Source organism: Pleurodeles waltl, chromosome 12, assembly GCF_031143425.1.
Source record: "Pleurodeles waltl isolate 20211129_DDA chromosome 12, aPleWal1.hap1.20221129, whole genome shotgun sequence".
In the NCBI taxonomy this organism is placed as follows: domain Eukaryota; kingdom Metazoa; phylum Chordata; class Amphibia; order Caudata; family Salamandridae; genus Pleurodeles; species Pleurodeles waltl.
In genome coordinates, this window is record NC_090451.1 from 233,243,009 (window position 1) to 233,264,101 (window position 21,093).

Genomic DNA, 21,093 nt, shown 5'->3' on the forward strand with positions numbered 1-21,093 from the left:
AGTTCTTAAGTTCACCACAACCACTGCATGTATTTAAGATTCCACCAAGACACTGCTGGGCGTGGAAATTGACTTATCCCTTGTCAATGGGCACAGCTCTTTGGATGATGACAAGAACTCAGTTCTGCTACCTTTTGGTCCACGAGAAGAGCAGGGAGTTGACAGCTGTTCTGCAGGTCATTTTATTCTCTAAAGGATCCTAATAAAGAACAATGGTGGATTATTATATACTTTAAGTGTTTGGGCGGCAAAAGTGCCTATATCTGTTTTCCTGGATACATGGCGAGGAGAGTGTTTACGAGGTTGAGGCTGGCTGAGTAGAGGAATCTGCAGCAGATTAATGAGGTGAGGTTGAAGCAAGGGTATGGGGGGAAGTGACAGTGTGACACTTGTACGTTCGACTTAGGACATTGATCTTTACCTGTTTCTTACAAGTGTCTAATGAAGGGCCCCTGTGAAGGGGATGGCAAAAAAATGTAAGAATTTATTACACATGCTATCCAATAGGTTATAGAAACAGATTCCTGATTATAGCAACTTAGCCATTAGAGGTTTGTCAAAGCTGAACAACTTTAAATACGGAAAAATGCTTTTCATGCCAGAGCCAAAATGTATTTGGTGAGTAACCTCTTCCTCCAGAACAGATTAGGATTATGTATACATTCCTAATTTATTGAAGCAAGAGTGTGAGAATTGTGCTTTCAAAGGGTTAAAAGATGTCCCAGAATAATCTGATTTCAAATATATGCTTCAGTGACCGGGGTGCCAGGTAATGCTTTAAGATGGGTGTAATAAGGCCTGGGAGCCACAGTCTGTGAATTAAGCTTGCAGATACGTTTACAGCATTCTGAAGACGATTTGCCTAAAAGAGAGAGCTGCGGACTATAATACGAGTGTAATATAGAGCTACATAGAGCTGCAGACCTCTATAGGAGTGTACTGTAGAGCTTTAGAACACACAGGTGACACTTAAGAGCGCATGTAACACAGCACACTACACACAGCCAACACAGGAAAGATGCATCATGTTGTTTGGTATTGCCTTGCTCATCTCAGCACAGTCTATCAAGGTGTCCCACATATTATTTTACAGCAGAATTAGTGCAGAACTCACAACCTATACTCAACATGTCCAGAATATGCAATTAACTGGCAACCATGGCTCCCAGCAGCCCTTGCTTCCATCAGCTGCTATGTGTTGACATAGGATGGGCAGTGGGCATGCGTCGCAACCAAAGATCTGTGCACGGTTTTGGTTATGCCTCTGGCCGCATCCATCAAACTTCTAAAACATTAATTCTGATACCCCCAATCCTACACAGCAACACTTTCAATCACCAGTGATCATACAGGTGCACTAACAATGTCAGAATCCGATTTGTGATGCAAATGTGTTTTTTGGAATAGTGTCGGAAAAGTCGCCTTTAGGTTTTTAATACCTGATGCAGTGCCATCCTTAGGACAGATGTTGCACTGTATAAACGCTAAATAACAATAATAATAAAAACTGCAAATTCAGTGGAGGAGGTGGATATTCTTTAGGAAGGCATATCGATGAAAAGGCTTCACCATGGACTGTAGAGTTTGTCTCAGAAACACAAATCACACTCACGTTTGTAATCATGAACAGCATGTCACCGCCTCAGATTGCGCTCTGCGTGAACCAGTTAGAGCGCTTATTGATCATTATGTATACATCTGAATGCTTATGTGAAGCTCCGTGCATAAGATATACAGTAGACTAGTACAAGTGTTAACCACCCATAGAAATGTTTCTTTCGTTGCTGTGGTCGTATTTAACATAAACAGTGCCTACAGCCATTTTCATATTATTTCTGAACTGCAGTTGACTTTAAGATTTGGGACCATGACAAATTAAAGCCCCTCTCCCCCTGTTGCTGCAGTGTGTTATTTAGAGGTTTGAGCAGGGCCGGGCTCCAAACCAGGCCCTGTCTTATCAGGGGTAACGGATGCTGTTTGGTAATTCTGGGCTTTCCGCTATGGTTTATGGGTTGAGATGGTGTTTTTAAGCACACTCTTTGTTTGACGCCTGCTGGTGCAGAAGTACCAGCACTGGTTTGGTATGTCGAGCCAGGCTTCTTTAGTCTCAATACTCAACTAGTCGTGTAGTTGTACAGCCGTGGCTATTTTTTTATATTTTACTTGTGTGGTCCAGTGTGTCGTTTATTAGACTACAAAAATTAAAATCATCAGTAATACACACCGTCGTTGTTTCACTCAGACAAGTACAACCATGGAATCTAGCGAAGCAGGCTGACACTCTCGCACTTAAGCTACTAAATGCAAAACCGCACACGGATAGGTGCGCTTCCCAAAATTAATTAAACGGTTGCATTGGGGCAGGACAGTTGTAAATCAAAAGAAGTGGGGTTTCCCAATTACTCTTGCATAAATGGCAAACACTGGCAGTTGAGTTAAAACAGTCCCAGCCAGATCTAAACTCAAATATGGGACTAATAAAAGATCATAAATGGATATATTTCATCCCTACGGTATTGACATTGGAGGCAACAAATAAACTTGATGAGAACTTGATTCATAACGAACCTACCTAGTCCTTTTCCTGCTACACTTTATGTATTTCCGGTCCAGGTGCCATGAAAATAGCTAACTCTGTTTTTAACAACTAACTTAATTTTTTTTGGAGCTAGTATGATTCCCCAGAACTCTTGATATTGCAGCTGAGTCAGAGCCAAGGATTTACGAATCAGCACAAAATTGGCAGATTGGATGTCACACAAAAAGGAGAGCACTGAGCTAAGTCAAATCAGCTTCACAGCTTACTCGAAAAGTTATCCTCATCAGCTTGCTGGAATCGCCATTAGGACGGGGTTGTGGCTGGAAGAATATAGATTGAAGTACAAAAACTTTAAACGATGAAATACTGAATTATATTTACCTTAAAAAAATAAAAATAAAAAAAAGCTTGTTACAATTTACAACTACACCTCTCCTCAACTCATGTCCCTAAATATTTTCATTTGGTTACTCCTTCTTTTTCCAGGTCTCCTATTTGCCAGTATCCTTTACTACACTTGCTGCGCTCAAAGATAACTGCTTGTTTTTGCCAGTTCACCACAGAACCATTCTTTTGATTATATTGATGAAGTGCACTTAGTGACTTTTGAAATCCCAAATCAGTACGGTCAACTATGTTGTCTGCATACTGCAAAACATTTCCCTTAGACGGGCCCAATTTTGGGGGAAGAGGTCTCAATTGTAAACTTTTGCAACTGGCGTCCACTGTATAAATACTGTACAGGAGGGGAGCCAGTACAAAACTTTAAGTAAACTTTGTCAGAGATGAATGTTCAATCCTACCTTAGTCCTTACTGAAGTGTTTAAGTTAAGCAACTGGATAGGTCGTAGGAAAAGTGCTGGAATCTTCTTTTGTGTAGCTTTTTCCAAACTATGGCCCTGTCTATACCATAGAATGCTGATTTATAATTTGATGTAGACCGCAATCCCTTTTCTTATAAAGCTGGGGCAAAATTGAGCCATGCCAGGACTCGGGGATTAATAGAGGGCCCAAATGTCGGAGTTATCAGTCATTTACTGCAGTGTTTACACGTGTACCACAAGACGGAGTGCATGTAAACCAGTGCAGATAGTCGTTTTTATTGCCTTTGTTTTTATTCGGGAAATTATGGTTTATGGTACTATATTGTGGAACAAACACGTTCCTTCAGAAAATATTTAGTTACATGCACTTTGATTTTTCTCTTGCATTCATGAAGCTGGCATTTGTAGCAGGTAGCACACATATGACCCTTCTTAAGATTGCTTTTCTCCCATTCCTTTGTGAATCACGTTAATCAAAAGTTTGCATAAGGTATGATACTTCCCACCTGATCTTTATGTTGTAAAGGCATTTGATTTACATGACGTACCCCACATTTGCCTGTGTCTCCGACCGCTTTTCATTGTAACATAAACCTAGTACGGCATTTTATATACACTAATGGAAAACCACAATACTTTATTGTAAAGACTGAAGTGCACACATTCATCTAAGATAAGGAGTGACTTAATGAAGAACCACCTCCCCACCTCGCTAATCGTTGAACATTTGTTTTATTTTAAAATTCAATTTTAGCATTAGAGACCGCATAATAACCTACTACTCAACTAAAACAATGCAGATTAGATGCCCATCCCTAGAATTACAACTTAAATCTTTTATTATTCTCACACAACCTCTTTGATACTCCCATTTGTTTTGCTTTGTGTTTCTGACCATAGGAGAATGTTTTCTCACCCACCCTTTTTGATGTATACTATAATACTGTCCACCAGTTTTTCTTGCTAATTTTTTTTCACCTCTATCACTGTTTGTAGTGCTGCACCTGTATATGCTGTACTTCATTAGTTGCTGCATATTGTTATTATTTTCAAATGTGTTTGCATTGCCAAGAATTTCTGCCTTAACATTTTCTAGGCCAGCCCAGTTCAGGGATGAACAGGGTACTGGCTGAACTTTGGCAGGATCATCAAAAGCTGTCTTCCTTAGACCTATAATACATTTTGCACAATATCTGAACATGCACCAGTGTACCCTGTTGTTGCTGGTATATTGTATTTTGTACTTTTAAATATTTGATGTCCACCCTGGTTTATGTTGATGTACGCATTCTGAGACTGCTTTTATACTTCATAAAGTGTCATCACAAGAATGCTGCGATGTGTGGGAAATCTATTTTACAATTACAAAATTATTTACATTTTTGTACAAATGTAAAAAATTTTTTTTGTAAATTCACCAAATAAAACTACAATCCTATATATTGCGTAACATTTTGTGAAACTATTTCCATGGTACGAATTCAGAAATGTTAATTTCTTTCTAGTTGTGTTTAATTCAATATCCACAAAATTTACAAAGATTGTGAAGGGACCGCCAACACGTGTTTTGTGGCAGGAACTTCACTGTTTCTTCAGGACTCTATAACATCAGTAAAAACACCAAACAGAAACAAAGAAAGCAAAAACCTAAATTAGACCTACAGTACGCCTCTCACCATTATTTAATTGTGTATACCAGATGATAATTATACTATTGTTGATCCATTTTTCCACATTTGTATAAACATTTCATTAGGAAACTCTTAAAAATATATTTTCAAACCTTTTGACTTTTTTGAGCATTAGGTAATGACACTATTTGCTTGTATCAAAGTCACAAACACGGGGCACACTTCTATAGGGACCACCGTACACAACCCCTATTGAGGATAATTACCATAATACTGTTCACCTACCTTTCAACTCGAAGAGGCTATTGGATTCTGAAGCCCTTTCCTCTTAATCAAATGTAAGACTTGTGGTCTGTATGCATTGTTCGCTGTATTTTTTTACGTGTCTACATGGATGAACTGTTTTTTTTGTTGGATTTTGTAAAAATATATGTAGGAGCCCTGCTGCGTGCCTGTGTACAGTATGTTGTACGTATCTGTGTGTATGCAGGAACCACAAGGCAAACCTACTGACTTTGATGTTTGTTGTTATTGTCTTAGATGCACTTGTACCTGGGTAAATGTAATGAAGCAATTTGAACACCTCTCCCTCTGCTGTGCCTATCTAGCTCCCTTTGACCAATTCTACCCACTTTCTCAAGGTTTGCGGCTTAAACCTAGAACTCTAACTTCCCTCTCAAATCAGAGAGGGGCATGTTGGGTAAAGTTAGACACCAAACACTTAGTGCAAGCCAGTGACAGCTGAAAAGGCAACCATAATGTTTTCTAATGCTTTTTGGTGCAGGCTGCCTAGTTTTGCGTGTGTGTGTGCGCGCGCATATTTGTAGTGTATACTGAATGTGTTAGGTGGAGTGAATTTCATTACTGTATTATTTAACAGTTGTGTATAGAGCTCCTGCACTACTACGAGATTTAGGGCACTTTACACAGAACACAATTGAAATCACATCAGATAACATTGATCAGTGCCTGCTGTTACATAGCAGGAAGTGGTTACATTCCAGGGACTTACTGTGTAAGAAAAGTAGACTTGAGCAGGTTGTCTTCTTACCAGAGTAGGGGAAGAGTCATTAGTTCAAAAAGATGAGTAATCTGTTGATTTTTAGGTGCTTCTGATAAGAGAAGGCTGGGATGTGCTCCTATGTCAATTGTCAAAGAGTTTCAGGTGTTGATTGCAGTACTAGCAAAACCATGTTTAAAAGCAAAAGAGGTTTTGAATCTTGACACCTAGAGAAGCATGGTATTTAAGCTTCTGAGTCATTTTTTACCATCACAGATGAGTAGGTAAGAAGGTTAATACTAATGAATTGCTTTGTAGATGAGGCAACATAATTTAGATTTCATTCTTGCTGTTATTGCTATCTGCTAAGGATCAGAGTATCAGACTGACGTGCATTTTTTTCACTTGGTAACATGTTTGACTGTAGAGTTGTAGAATTTCATTGTTTGGGGTGTGGACTACAGGACACCTGCTAGAATATCATCCATTGGTCGAGCTGCAAGTGAGAACATGAAATTTATGAAACATAATAGCCATTCTTGTCTGTTCTAGGAAGACCACGTGTTTGTTGAGTTTTAGATCTTGGGGGGGAGGATGGGGGCTATGTAGGTGTTCCTGTAATTGTGTGTATGTGGGTCTCTGTGCACTTCCGTCACTATTTGTAGCCTTACCCTGGTGCAGAATGGCTGACAGCATGTATTTTTGTCCCTCACCCTCAGCTTGTTGAGAGTAACCTGCTTCTGTCTCGAGTGGAAGGAGAAAATCAAGCACTGAGAGCTTGCCAACGGGAACAAGCTTTAGAGGTAAGATCTAAAACTAAAAACATAAACTGATTTCTAATATCTGAGCAGTTTCTGATAACTGTGCTGCAACACAGCCGTTTGGAGGTCTCTGGTATCTAGTTATGAAATCTGCTCCATCTGCCCCCACATGGGCCACTTTGTCCCACCCAGTTCTTGCAGGTATAATCAGCTTCGTGCCACAGGGTAGCACTTGCCCACATACAAATTCCTCTCACTAGATCAGAGTTCTTCAAACTGGGGGAGTACCCCCCCCAGAGGAGGTGCTGATGGCACCTGAGGGGTGGCATCAGGCTGTGGTCAAGAGGATCATCGATTATGCCCCTAGGTAACAGAAACAAACAAAATGCTTAAAACTGTATTGTGTGTTTATTGAAAGAAACCGTGACACTGAGCCACTTCGTAATGGGCCATCAGTAATATCTTTTTTTTCACTGATCTTCTGGCTGGAAGTATATGTCAGAGTGGGGGAGGTTGGGGGTGGGTGGGGGTCCAGATGACCCTCAAAGTCCCTCCCAAATGTCTGATAAAGGATCACACTGTGGATGCTTTTACAGTTGTTCAGGAGTTAAGGCTTCCTTTAGCTTGTTAACATTCATTAATTTAATTGCATTTTATGAAGGGATAACTGAACATAACTGGATTGTAATTGCTGTGTATGTTCGGTCTCCCAATTTTATAGAATAACTTTGAAAATATGTCTGTGGTTTTGAAGAAGCTGATGATTATTATGTCTTATGTGAGCGGGACCACAGCATTTAAAAGTTTGAAGACCATTGACCTAGAGAGCACCCAACTATCGACCTCATGATCTCTCGTGGAAATGTCTAATGTCCACAGCCCCATGAAGCGTATCTCCACCGCCATAGGACAGGCGCACAGCTCGATTGCATGACCATAACACAGCCATAACGTCTGGATGCCAGTGCGTTTATTGTCCTGTCCCAGGGCCCCTTCTTTCGGGTCAGGATCTGGGCACAGAGGTGCAGCACCTTGAGTCCAACAGAATTTAGTGCTGGGGAGAGTGTGATGCGATGAGCTTTTACAACACAGCAGACTGCACAAAACAGCATGTCTGCCAGAACCTCGCATGATGGGGAGGACGTAAATCAGGGCTGAGAGATGGTGTTTAATACAGTGCCCACTGCAGTGCATGTGAATGAACCCAGGGAACTGTTAACCGCAGTTACTTGCCTGACCTTTGTGTGACCTGTATAAATCTGTACATAAGGGAGCTGCATGACTGGAGCTGCTGCTATGGGGTTCTGTCTGTCACATGTTGGGAAAACGGATGTGTCTGTGCAGGTTTGGGCTTGCAGAGCACAGGTATGGAGAAGACTGATTTCATCAACAGAGGCCGTGCATCAAATCCTTGAAAGCCACAGGCTCTTGTAGAAATTAAACCGTAGGATATTGGGGAACATGGACACCAATTCACCTGAAGCTGTGGTGACAGAAATTACATCATACACCCTTTGATTCCCCCACCCTTGTGTAGGTGGATCCCTTAGCCTAACTTTATCATCTCAGCAAGCAGCCCCTCCTATTTGCGGGTGTGGGGCCACAGAAAGTGAACATGATTCTTGGAGCTCTGTTTACTTTCTGTTTTTGAGGCCTTCCTCACGATTATAAAGGACAGGGTTAGCAAGGACGGTTTAAGGGGTAGCAGCTGCTAGTTGAGGTTCATGGTGAGGGTTGAAGAGGCTCCCAGCAGATCCGAAGTATAGGAAACTGGCCCTTTTTGCAGTTACCCCCCACCTTTTTTCCCCGATACTGATGCTGACTTGGCTGAGAATGTACTGGGATCCTGCTAACCAGGCCCCAGCATCATTGTTCTTTCCCTAAAAATGTACCATTGTTTCCACAATTGGCACACCTCTGGCACACAGATAAGTACCTTGTAAAAGGTACCTGTGGTACCAAGGGCCTTGTGACCAGGGAGGGTCCCTAAGGGCTGCAGCATGTGTTATGCCACCTTAAGGGACCCCTCACCAAAAACATACACACTGCCATTGTAGATTGTGTGTATTGGTGGGGAGAAAAAGGAAAAGTTGACATGGCATTCCTCTCCAGGTGCCATGTCCATAGAACACTGCCTGTGGCATAGGTAAGTCACCTCTCTAGCAGGCCTTATAGCCCTAAGGCATGGTGCACTATACCACAGGTGGTTGCATAGCTGCATGAGCAATATGCTGCTACAGTGTCTAAGTCCATTCTTAGACATTGTAAGTGCAGTGTTGCCATATTAAGTATATGGTCTGGGAGTTTGTCATTACAAACTCCACAGTTCCATAATGGCTTCACTGAATACTGGGAAGTTTGGTATCCAACTTCTCAGCACAATAAACCCACACTAATGCCAATGTTGGATTTATTCTAAAAAGCACACAGAGGGCATCTTGGAGATGCCCCCTTATTTTTCCCAGTCCTCTAGTGTAAGACTGACTGGTCTGTGCCAGACTGCCAATAGCAGATACGTTTCTGACCCCATGGGGTGAGGGCATTTGTGCTCTTTGAGGCCAGAAACAAAGCCTGCTCTTGGTGGCGGTGCTTCACACCACTCCCCTGCAGGCACTGTAACACCTGGCGGTGAGCCTCAAAGGCTCAGGCCTCATGTTACAGTGACCCCAGGGCACTCCAGCTAGTGGAGATGCCCACCTCCCGGGCAAAGCCCCACTTTTGGCAGCAAGTTCGGCAGGAAACGTAGGAAAAACAAGGAGTGACCACTTCAGCTGGGACCACCCCTAAGGTGTCCAGAGCTGAAGTGACCCCCCTCCCTGCAGAATCCTCCATCTTGGTTTGGAGGACAGGGACCCGTAGGGTTAGGAATGTAGCCCCCTCCTCGAAGGGAGTGGGCACAGGAACGGTGTAGCCATCTTCAGGGACAGTAGCCATTGGCTACAGTCTTCTGACCCCTGAAACGCCCCTAAATCTTGTATTTAAGGGCTTCCCTGAACCCAGCTCACCAGATTCCTGACGACCTGACAAAAAGAAGAAGGACTGCTTAGCTGAAACCCCCAGCAGAGAAGAAGAAAGCTGACAACTGATTTGGCCCCAACCCTACTGGCCCGGCTCTTGCTCCAAAGAACCTGCAAAAGAACAGCAACGCATCCAGAGGGACCAGCGACCTCTGCCAATCTCCAGAGGACTGCCCTGTACCTAAAAGGACCAAGAACTCCTGTGGACAGCAGCTCTGTCCAACTAGAAAACAACAACTAAGCATTCCAACTTCACTTACCTGCCTGCAGGTCTGAAACTGAGTGCCCCCTGTCTCCATAGGTGCCCACGTTAATTTTACCTACACTTTGACCTCTGCACCCGGTTGGCCGTGTTGCTGGTAGTGGGTGTTTGGTGTTAACTTGAACCCCGACCTGTGGACTTCCTAACCCCTGCAGACTGGAACTGTAAGTGGTGTACCTATCTGCAAATTAACCTAACTTTTCTTCCCCCCCAGGAACTGTTTCTGAAAATTGCACTGTGTCAAATTTTAGATTATTGACAAAATTAAAAAAACGGTATAACTTATCGATTTCAAACAAAGTACTCTTGGTACATGTGTGAAATACGAATCTATTGAAGTACTTACCTGCAACTTGAATTTGTGATTCTAAAAATAAATTAAGAAAATATATTTTGGGGGGGGTGGCTTGGCTGTCCTGCAAGGTGGCCGCCATGTCATGAGGCTCTGCAGGGTGGGGGCCTAAATCCGTCCGAAATCCTGGCGGATCGGCTGCCCGAGAGGGCCTTTTATCCTCGCCTCGCACTGGGAGGCCCTGGGGGGTGTTGAGCACAGAAATGGAGCCAGGCCGGCGGTAGGAGTCGCGCTGGGCCTGAGCGGCCTGCGAGAGGGGTCTCTGGCCTTGTGCGTGCCACATGCGGGCTGCGGCGGTGCTCGTTCTGCTTGTGGTGAGGAGGGCCTGCGGGCGGAGTGGTGGTTAGGGCTGCCCTCCCTTCCCCAACTGTGAACGGAAGCCAGGGGCTCTGCGGCTGGTTGTTCCGTTGCCGCGCTGGGCCTCCGACGTCCGATACCTGTGGGGCCGGATCGGCGGCAGGGCGCAGGCTGCTGGCCCCACAGGAAGGTTAGCTGGCAGATCAAAGGCCTGTGTTTGAGGCCTAAAGGCAGTGCCCGGCCAGTGCTGGTCACGGTCGGGCATGCCCCGGTGCCTGACGGGAGCTGCCCACAGCAGGCATGTTGAGTGAGGGAAGCACCCCACCCCTGTGGGGGACATCTGGAGTCCCTTTGGTCGGCTCTTTTGGATTGTGTGGGACCCCCCGGTGTTGGAGGCCTGCGGGGCCTGATCGGCAGTGACGGTCGGGCCGCGAGGCCCCACAGGTAAGTGAGCCCGGCACCGTTGGCTGGTGTGTGGGCTCTGGTGCGGAGTGCTCTGCTTGCCGGATGACGGGCTGGGGCCCAGGGCCCATTACGCTGTGTGCCCCCCGTCTGCCTGAAGTAGGAGTGGCTATTGGACCAGGGGGCGCAGGATTAATATGGCTCCTGGCAGCCAATACCTGTTTCGGGGCTACTCTGGGGAGGCGAGGTTGGCGACCGTTGACGCCCCTCCTCCTTTTCTCTCTCTCTGACTTTTGGCTGGTGGCCTTGGCTGACGGGGTGAGCCTGTGATCTCTGGGGGCTCAAGGACCGGGCCAGCGTTGCCTGCTGATACGTGCCTGTGGGAGAGCTGATCGCCCCTCCCCCCTCAACTTCCCCCCCTCCCCCAATTCATGCTGCTGGTCGCGGAGGGGTGATGCTTGGGGTGACTGGGCATGCTTTCAGAGCATTTTTTGGTTGTCAAGCTCTCCCCCCCCTCTTTTTTTTGGGGGGTGGGCACGCTTTTGAGAAGGTGGGGAAGGCAGATCAGAAGCAGCCCAAGCTTACCTGTGAGGGGAAAAAGAAATGTAGTCAGGCCATCCGGTCTGCGGAAGATCTGTTGCAGGAGGAGGACACTCCATCGACCTCGGTTAAGACTATGTTTGTGGATCTCAGGCACAGTTTGGCTAGCATTGACGCCAAGTTAGATCATTTGACTGAACAAATAGATTGTTTAAAAGAACGGGTGGATGGCCATGATACTCTCCTCAAGCAGGTGGAATCTTGCACCTCTGATCTGAAGGACGTTCGATGTGGAGAAGTTACTGCAAATGGAACGCGTGTTGGAGGTAATCTGGAAAAAGAACGAGGACCTTGAAGCCCACTCCTGCCGCAATAATATCAGTATTTTGGGTCTTCCAGGGGGCACATGGAGGACTATGTGGAGACTATGCTATCTGCGCTGTTCCCTGGTGAGCTTTCTCAGGTACTGGTATTGGAGAGAGCCCACAGGTTGCTTGGGCCGAGACTGCCGCTTGGGATGCCGGCACGCCCAATCATCGGGCGTATATTGAACTATAGGGATAGAGACACAATCCTTGGCTAGCCAGGGAATGCTGTCCCGTGATTTATAACAACAATGAACTGAGTATCTTCCCGGATTACACCTCTGGGGTGCAGGCGGCTTGCAGAGCGTTCCTACCTGCTAAACGCACTTTGTGTCAGGCGGATTCCAAATATTCCCTCATTTACCCGGAAAAATTGCGAGTGCAGCATAAGGGCAAGCTGCACTTTTTCACTGATCCGAAGCAGGCCATCAAGTATGCAAAAACTGTCCCTAAAAAGGTGGCTCTGGACTGTGCAGGCTGATGGCTGTGCCGGCGATACTTTTAGCTATAATGATTGAAACCATTTGCTGTTGGGGGACGCCTGTGGTCCTGAACTGCGATTTGGGGCTTGTCGAGTTTCGACTGAGATTTAACTCTTGGTACAGCATGTCCTGTAATGTAACTGGTGATATAAGAGCTCCTGCCCACCAATCGCAATCAGGGTGGTTAACAGATGGCCACGCCGACTCCCCTCTGGATGAGTCCAATCAAGCTGTTTGTTGCTATGTTGTGGGACATGTGTCTGGGCGTGGGTGGGTTTGCTGGGCTACCCCAATTGGGGGGGTCAGCGTGGGTGGAGGGGTGATTGTTGTCTTGTTGTTGATTGCATTCTGTGCTTTCTCTTTACCTTTTTATCTCTGTATCTCCTTGTCCTCTGTGCCGTTCTGCATTGTGACTAAGTCTGAAATGGCTGTGGTACAGCTGAAGCGTTTGCTATGATGGCTTCTAAAGGGGTGGTACATGTGAAGTGCATGACCTGGAATGTCGGGGGCTGAACAACAGGCGGAACATGTGATTGATCTCTGCATATATTCAACGCCATGCGGTGGATGTTTGTGTGCTCCAAGTTATTCATCTGACAGATGCCACAGAACACAGGATGAGAGCTGGTTGGATTGGGGAATGCCATGTGGCTGCATATTTGAGCTATGCGTAAGGGGTTGCCATTCTGCTTCGAAGAGGTCTGCAGTGACGTACTGAGAAAGTGGTGATAGACCAGCAAGGTCGTTATGTCCTTTTGTATGGTACACTGCATGACAGACCGTTCCATTTGGTATCTATATATGGTCCCAATGTAGATGACCCACAGTTCTTCGAGGAGTTGTGGCGCTTGATATGCTCCTCGGGGCTGGGGTCGATATTATGGGGTGACGACTTCAACCTGGTTCTGGATGCATTGGGGGATCGTGAGAGCCAGGCGTGACCTCAACATGCTGCGGGGGCGCTCGTTCGAATCATGACTGAGGGTGCTGTGGTTGATCTATGGAGAGCAAGGCATGGCACCGTTAAAGAAGGAACATGTGTTAATACAGTCCATAACAGCTGGTCGTGAATTGACAGATGGCTTGGTACCAGGGACGTGGAGCTCCGGACGGAAGCTGTCGAGCACTTGCCTCTATCCTTGTTGGATCATTCTCCGGTTTTGCTAAGGATGGGGATTCCCGGGAGTGGGCGGCAAGATCTCCTGTGGCGCCTGCCGCATAATGCGTTAAAAGATAGTCTTTAGAGAGGAGGTGCGCACGGCTATAAAGGAATACTTTGCAATGAATAAGGGCTCGGTTTTGTTGGCAGGTACCTTGTGGGAGGCATTTAAGATGGTGATCCAGGGGATTTGCCTTGCTAAACAGCATGGTGTGCTCAGGGCGATAAGTCATGAGTTGACGGATTTGAAGGCCCAGTTGACTGTGCTGGAGAAACGATTATATGCCAATATATCGAACGCTCTCTTGGTGGAGTTCCAGGAGAGGCTATTGGAATACGAGGCAGCGGCGGCGATCCGTGAGCTTTGCTTTTTGGGTAAAGAGGCGAAAGCGCGTCAGTATGGAGAGGGCGAGCAGACGGTAGAACGCTGGCGGAAATGCTGTGTCGACCATGGGCTGGAAATGATATTTTGGAGCTATTGGACTACGCTGGTGACTGTCGGGCAGGCGCGGACAAGGTCGGGCACGTGTTGACTGAGTTTTATGCTTCTCTTTATTCCTCCTCGGAAAGTCGGGGCACAGAGTCCTACACAGATTATTTTGAGGTTTTAAGCCTGCTGTGGCTGGAGAGCTCGCACCGGCATTTTTGGACGCGCCGTCCTCTGTTGAGGACATAGTGCAGGTAATCTGCAGTCTTCCGGGGATAGGGCTCCCGGCCTTGACGGGCTCACGGCAGCCTTTTATAAGGAGTATGCGGATTTGTTGGCCCCACATTTATTAGACGTGCCTGTGTACCCTGAGGCGCTTGAGTGTGGCACCCTGCTGCAGTCGCTGCGAGAGGCCCTCATAGTTACTATACAGAAGCCGGGCAAAGACCTCCGCCCTTGAGATTCATATAGGCCACTGTCGCTTATAAATCTGGATTACAAGATCTTAGCGAAGATTCTGGCGACGCGTCTACAGCCTCTTCATCCGTCTTTGGTGCTCCCGGATCAATCCGGTTTTGTGCCGGGTCTCTTGATTTTGTATAATCTTCGCACCTTCTTTGCGATAGCGCACATGGTGTCACCCGAGGACCGAGTTGTGGCTGTTTTTTGGATGCCAGTAAGTTGTTTGATCCCCTGGAATGGCATTATTTGTTTGGCCTATTAGCGCTGGTGGGTTTGAGTCCCAGATTTATTGAATTAATTTGTCTATTATACTCAGCTCCAGTGGCGCGGCTGAGAATTAACAGGCTGACATCGGATCCTTTCCCGGTCTCTAGGGGTACCTGGCAGGGCTGCCCCCTCTCGCCCCTGATCTTTGTGGTGGCGATGGAGCCGCTAGTAGCGCAGCCGAGACAGCACGATAATCATAGAGTTCTGGTGTTCAGACAACGCCCAATCTTGGTTTCTATATACGTGGATAATATTGCTCTGTATGTACGGGACCCGCAGGCCCACCTTGACATACTTCTAGATGAGATCATGCGTTTCGGTCGGATTTCTGGGATTACTATTAACTGGTCTAAGTCCGTGGTCATGCCCTTGTCGGCTGTAACGGTGCAGTATGGTTTGCGATATCCTCTGAGCTGGGCTGATGGTCCGCTCCGCTATCTGGGCATTTGGGTGAGCAGAGAATTAGATGAATTATGGTCGGCCAATTACGGCAGAGCCATTGGATGGTTGGAAGACAGGGTCGGGCATGGCGCTCTATATCGCTGACTGGCTGGATAGCCGTTGTGAAGATGGTGGTCCTGCCTAAATTTCTCTACCTATTTACCAACATCCCTCTTTTGCTCACTTCCAGCTTCTGGAGGAGGCTTAGGTCTTTACTTATCTCCTTGGTTTGGGCTGGTAAGCAGCCCTGGATCTCATGGGATACGCTCGTGCACCCGTTTGAGCTGGGCAGATTGGCTGCTCCGGATTTGGAACTTTATTATAATTGCGCACAGGCCCATTATGTGCATTTCTGGATGCACCCTATAAAATATTTACTGCACTTAGCTCCGTAGCAGGACTCGGTCTGCCTGCCCGATTGTCTGGACTGTTATACGATGAACCTCGCTCTGAGAAGCAGGGAGTGGATACAGTGGCGTGCACGGTGCGGGCCTGGCAGGCGCTCCTGCGGCGGGCTGGTGCTGGGGTGCTCGTTCGCTCCCCTGGTGCCGGTGAGCGACGTTGTGCACCTGCATGCACTGGGAGGCGGCCGGTTGGATGGGTGTCTGTCGGAATTAAAGCTGACTACTCTGGGCTCCTGGTACCCTGGGAACTAATTTATTTCTTCCAAAGCTGCGCTTCATGTGCCGTGCAATACCATGCAGTACCAGCTCACTAACCTTCAGATCAGGGAATCCCTGCGATCCAGATACCCTACTTTTCCTGCGGCACCTCAGGCGAGTCGTGTCTTGGAGTTATTGTATAAGTACTCTTCTCCCCATGGCCTTATTACCAGCTTGTATGTGTGTATGCAGGTGTCCGCACCCGTGGCGTCATCTAGGGCAAGAGCGCAATGGGAATTGGATGTGCGGGAGACCCTGACGGACGACATCTGGAGATATTGCACATATGGGAGAGCACTCCCCCAATTACAGGTTACGCTTACTGCATTTTAAATTTCTGCACCGCTTGTATTACAAACCGCACAGCTTCAAAGAGATGGACGTTCGGTCTGATGACTGCTGCGATAGGTGCGCTGCGGGGGGAGCAGACTTCATGCACCTGGCGTGGGGTTGTGGGGCACTGGTGTAATCTTGGAAGGACATGCTGAGGGTGCTGGAAGACATGGTTGGGCTCAAATTACCTAGATCTCCTACATTTGCTCTTTTAGGCTGTATTAGGGCGATCCCCCCTGATACCAGGAGATTGGTGGGGCTGCTTTTGGTGCTGGCGAAGCACAGTGTGGCAGTGTGCTGGGGTAGAAAGCAGACCCCTCATTGCCAGGATTGGCTGCAGGATTCTGTGTACTGACAGGAGCAACTAGTGGCGTACTGGGAACTGATACCACTCGGCTCTCGGCCGAGAGACATGTGGTCCCCTCTGCGGACCTTCCTGGAGCGTGGGAAGCAGAATGTTGTGAAAGCAACTGGCGTTTAATGATGCCCGTTTGGGCCCCTGCCCCCCTTTTTTAGTCCCCTCCTTCCTGCCCCCTCCCCTCCCCTTTTGCTACCATGAGGGTATGCTCAGCTTGCTCGGATTGGCTGTGTTAGGTGCAAGGACTTCTTTGTATCTTCTTGCTATTCCTTCTCTCTTCTCTAGCTATCTTTTCTCATCTCTTTGCTTCCTGATGCTGATAGGACATGTATATTTGGGCTTGTTTCCTCTTTTTCGCCTACACTTTGTTTGCACTGGCAAGGTATTGTTGGTGATATTGCTACTGGGCCTGATGTGACTGCTTACCACATTCAGATGCTTGCTGTGTTTTTATACCTTGTCCTTTGGGTATTCTGCCAGATGCGTCAGGTGTTGTCTCTTGTTTTGTGCCATACTACTTTGAAAACGCAATAAAACAATTTAAAAAAAAGAAAATATATTTTTGCTGTATAAAAACCACTGGTCTGGAGTCAAGTCATTGAGTGTGTGCTTCCTATATTGTCGGTGTGTGTACAACAAATGCTTTGCACTACCCTCTGATAAGCCTAACTGATGGACCACACCACCACAAAAGAGCATTCGTGTTATCTACTTTAGCCTCTGTTAAGCCTCTGGGGAACCCCCAGACTCTGTGCACACTATATCTCAGTTTGATATAGTATATACAGAGCCAGCTTCCTACGTGAAGTAATAAGAGGAGGCCGCTGAGGTGGTTTGGGCAGCAGGCATAAGACTTGACAAAGACGTTTCATTCCACCAACAAAGTACTGGTGGTATGGTAAGTCTGGGGGAATCCAATGACCACCATCCATCAAATAACACAGGAAATAGATTGGAGGGAGGGTGTGGGTAGGAAGAAGCAGAATCGGGCAGCACACTTTCACTAGCAAATAAATATATAATCTGTTAAAACCAGTCAAGAAAGACCTTAATAAGTCATGTTTTTTACCACCTACTCCATCAGTACTTGACCCTAAAAGGCAAAGCTAAATTGATCTGGAATTGGAACGCCATACCTACTACACTTCCACAATGAGCCAAATTCCCATCCCTTCAAGGAACACCGCACTGAAGGATAATCACCCCATGCCTGAAAATCCCTGTCCCAGCCTCTCTACTACCCACAGCTCTGACACTTTATCGCTTGTGCGGCCCTCCTTGTAAGCCTTACCTCAACGCCCTTCCCCTCCTCCCCTTAACTATAACCCCCCGCCCTTGATGTGGTATCCCTGTATCCTCCCCTACCCCTTCATCTCCTTTACCCTGGACCATCGTCCCCTAAAGAGAGGTAATAAGGCAACATCTACGGGTTTTGCCTAAGCTGAAAACAGGGCCTGGAGATGACCCTTTCCCAGGCTGTGGGGAGCACACCAGCTGGCAAAATGCTTTTTTGTCCAGAACTAATTATTCTACCTTTCCTGGTACTACCCATTGTAACATCACTACTGTGTACTCTGTTGTTTTGTAGCCTAGTTTGTATTATATTTCGCACACACAAATAGTATTTTAAATATCTAACTTGACAGACTCTCTTTTGACTATATCCCTAAATCTCATTATGGCTTGCATATTTCAGTCTGTACACCCTCATACACGCAATGCATTCTCACGTGCCCCAGTGACATTCATCATACGGTGTGGTCAAATAGTGGTCTGTAAGCATCCTCGATGTCAGTGGTACCCTAATTATGGCTTTTTTTTTCATTACCCTGCTTGGGGTGTGATGGGAGACATTTTCCTTGCTTGTGTTAGGGCCCTAGGAACTTCTGCTAAGCCACTGATGCTATCAAACACATCCAGTGGGAAAGAGAGCCTTTAAGCTTTTTGGTGCCAGCAGAAGCTATAGGAAAAGATCTCTATTCCAAATAGAAAGCAGAGAATAATGAGGGATGTGCATGTTCCTGTAGTGTACTGTTCCTTTCTGTCTTCCCTTTTCTGTAGCTTTTCTGTAAGTGGGCACCAGTTAGTAGGCACCTTTACATCCTGGAATGGAGGTGTTTAATGACCAGACGAGGTAAGACCATAGCTTGCACAAGGGCACATAGATTGCCTGTAACTACCAGGGTGTCCATTAGAAGGCCGCATAGTGCTCTCCTAGCCATAGGCACCAGGGCCTTAAAAAACGCATCATAGCAAGTATGAATGTGTATGACGTAGCCTAGATAGGATCTCAAAGTATTGGGTCATGAGATAGGGCATGAAGGTAAACCACTGCTCATGTGTATGATTGAGTCTAAGAATTTGTGGGGCCTGGATCCAAAACTTCCAGCACGGTCCCTAATCACAAAGCTGCAGTGGCCAGGCTTAAAATAGGCACAATACATGTGTAAAAATACTATACCCATTGAAGAAAAGATGGCATGACACACATACTCCATAAATAATGGGGGGCATGTTTAGGCCTTAAAAATACCAAACTGCAATTTTATGATTTGATAAAAGCATTGCAAAGTCACAGGTAGTGTGAACTGACATTTAGAACCATACAGAGAATTTTAGTAGTAAACGGACAAAGCATCATTAGTTTCCAGTATGGTGCATCCATGAATATAAATGGTTCGTACGCCTAAAATCATGAACGTAAATGGTTCATATGCCTAAAATCCCCAAATCCATGGTATTCCTCACAAATCACTTTTAGTACTGTCAACAGTGCAAGCATGCATGTCACAGGGAAAACGTACAACATAGGCGTCAGTACGACAGAGTTTAAATACTGCACAGGAGTCAGCCGAGCAAGCATCATTATCACAGAGAAAACAGTTGTAGCACAAGGGAGAAGTGCAAGCTTCCCTAGCATACAAAGAACAGATAGAGCATGGACAGCAGGCATCAGATAAGTCGCCCAACACACAGACCGACATTCATCATTTCACCTACTCAACCTTAAATTCTTCCCTTGTCTCTCGACTCCTTTCTCATCCCATCCCCACCACTATCTCCTCTCTTACATATACTCACATATTATGCTTCGGAAATACAGCTAGGCCTGTCTCTTGACTGCTGCGTGACTGAGCAGGGAACCAAAGGAACTAGGCTGGCTTTACTTCCTCTTCTTGTGTTTGTCCTTTCCCAGGAGAATGGAGGAATTACTTGTATCCTTCTTGTAGGAAGTTGGCTCTGTATGCACTATTTCAAAGTAAGGAATAGTATGCACAGAGTCCAAGGGTTCCCCTTAGAGGTAAGATAGTGGCAAAAAGAGATAATACTAATGCTCTATTTTGTGGTAGTGTGGTCGAGCAGTAGGCTTATCAAAGGAGTAATGTTAAGCATTTGTTGTACACACACAGGCAATAAATGAGGAACACACACTCAGAGACAATTCCAGGCCAATAGGTTTTTGTATAGAAAAATATATTTTCTTAGTTTATTTTAAGAACCACAGGTTCAAAATTTACATGTAATACTTTAAATGAAAGGTATTGCAGGTAGGTACTTTAGGAACTTTGAATTAGCAAAATAGCATATATACTTTTCACATAAATCACATATAGCTATTTTAAAACTAGACACTGCAATTTTCAACAGTTCCTGGGGGGAGTAAGAGTTTGTTAGTTTTTGCAGGTAAGTAAACCACCTACGGGGTTCAAGTTTGGGTCCAAGGTAGCCCACCGTTGGGGGTTCAGAGCAACCCCAAAGTTACCACACCAGCAGCTCAGGGCCGGTCAGGTGCAGAGGTCAAAGTGGTGCCCAAAACGCATAGGCTTCAATGGAGAAGGGGGTGCCCCGGTTCCAGTCTGCCAGCATGTAAGTACCCGCGTCTTCGGAGGGCAGACCAGGGGGGTTTTGTAGGGCACCAGGGGGGACACAAGTCCATACAGAAAGTACACCCTCAGCGGCACGGGGGCGGCCGGGTGCAGTGTGCAAACAAGCGTCGGGTTTTCAATAGAAAGCAATGGGAGACCAAGGGGTCTCTTCAGCGATGCAGGCAAGGGGGGCTCCTCGGGGTAGCCACCACCTGGGCAAGGGAGAGGGCCTCCTGGGGGTCACTCCTGCACTGGAGTTCGGATCCTTCAGGTCCTGGGGGCTGCGGGTGCAGAGACTTTACCAGGCGTCGGGATCTGAGAAGCAGGCAGTCGCGGTCAGGGGGAGCCTTGGGATTCCCTCTGCAGGCGTCGCTGTGGGGGCAACTCTGGCTACTCACTGTCTCGCAGTCACCGGGGAGTCCTCCCTGAAGTGATTGTTCTCCACAAGTCGAGCCGGGGGCGTCGGGTGCAGAGTGTCAAGTCTCACGCTTCTGGCGGGAAACGCAAGTTGTTTCAAAGTTGCTTCTTTGTTTCAAAGTTGCAGTCTTTGGTGAACAGGGCCGCTGTCCTCAGGAGTTCTTGGTCCTTCTAGATGCAGGGCAGTCCTCTGGGGATGCAGAGGTCGCTGGTCCCTGGGGAGAGCGTC

At 46.6% G+C, this 21,093-nt stretch overlaps 1 protein-coding gene across 5 annotated transcripts in view; it reads left to right on the forward strand.

The window, feature by feature from the left end:
- The window catches only part of PMFBP1 (polyamine modulated factor 1 binding protein 1), an 881,291-nt gene that overhangs the window by 314,857 nt on the left and 545,341 nt on the right, over positions 1–21,093 (forward strand). For all 5 annotated transcript variants that reach the window (XR_011199809.1, XR_011199811.1, XR_011199812.1 and 2 more), the window contains exon 11: positions 6,714–6,797. Coding sequence is in view for 1 of the 5 variants with exons in the window: in XM_069216463.1 (XP_069072564.1) it covers positions 6,714–6,797 (84 nt within the window). In the remaining 4 variants the exon portion in view is untranslated. The remainder of the gene's footprint in view (positions 1–6,713; positions 6,798–21,093) is intronic.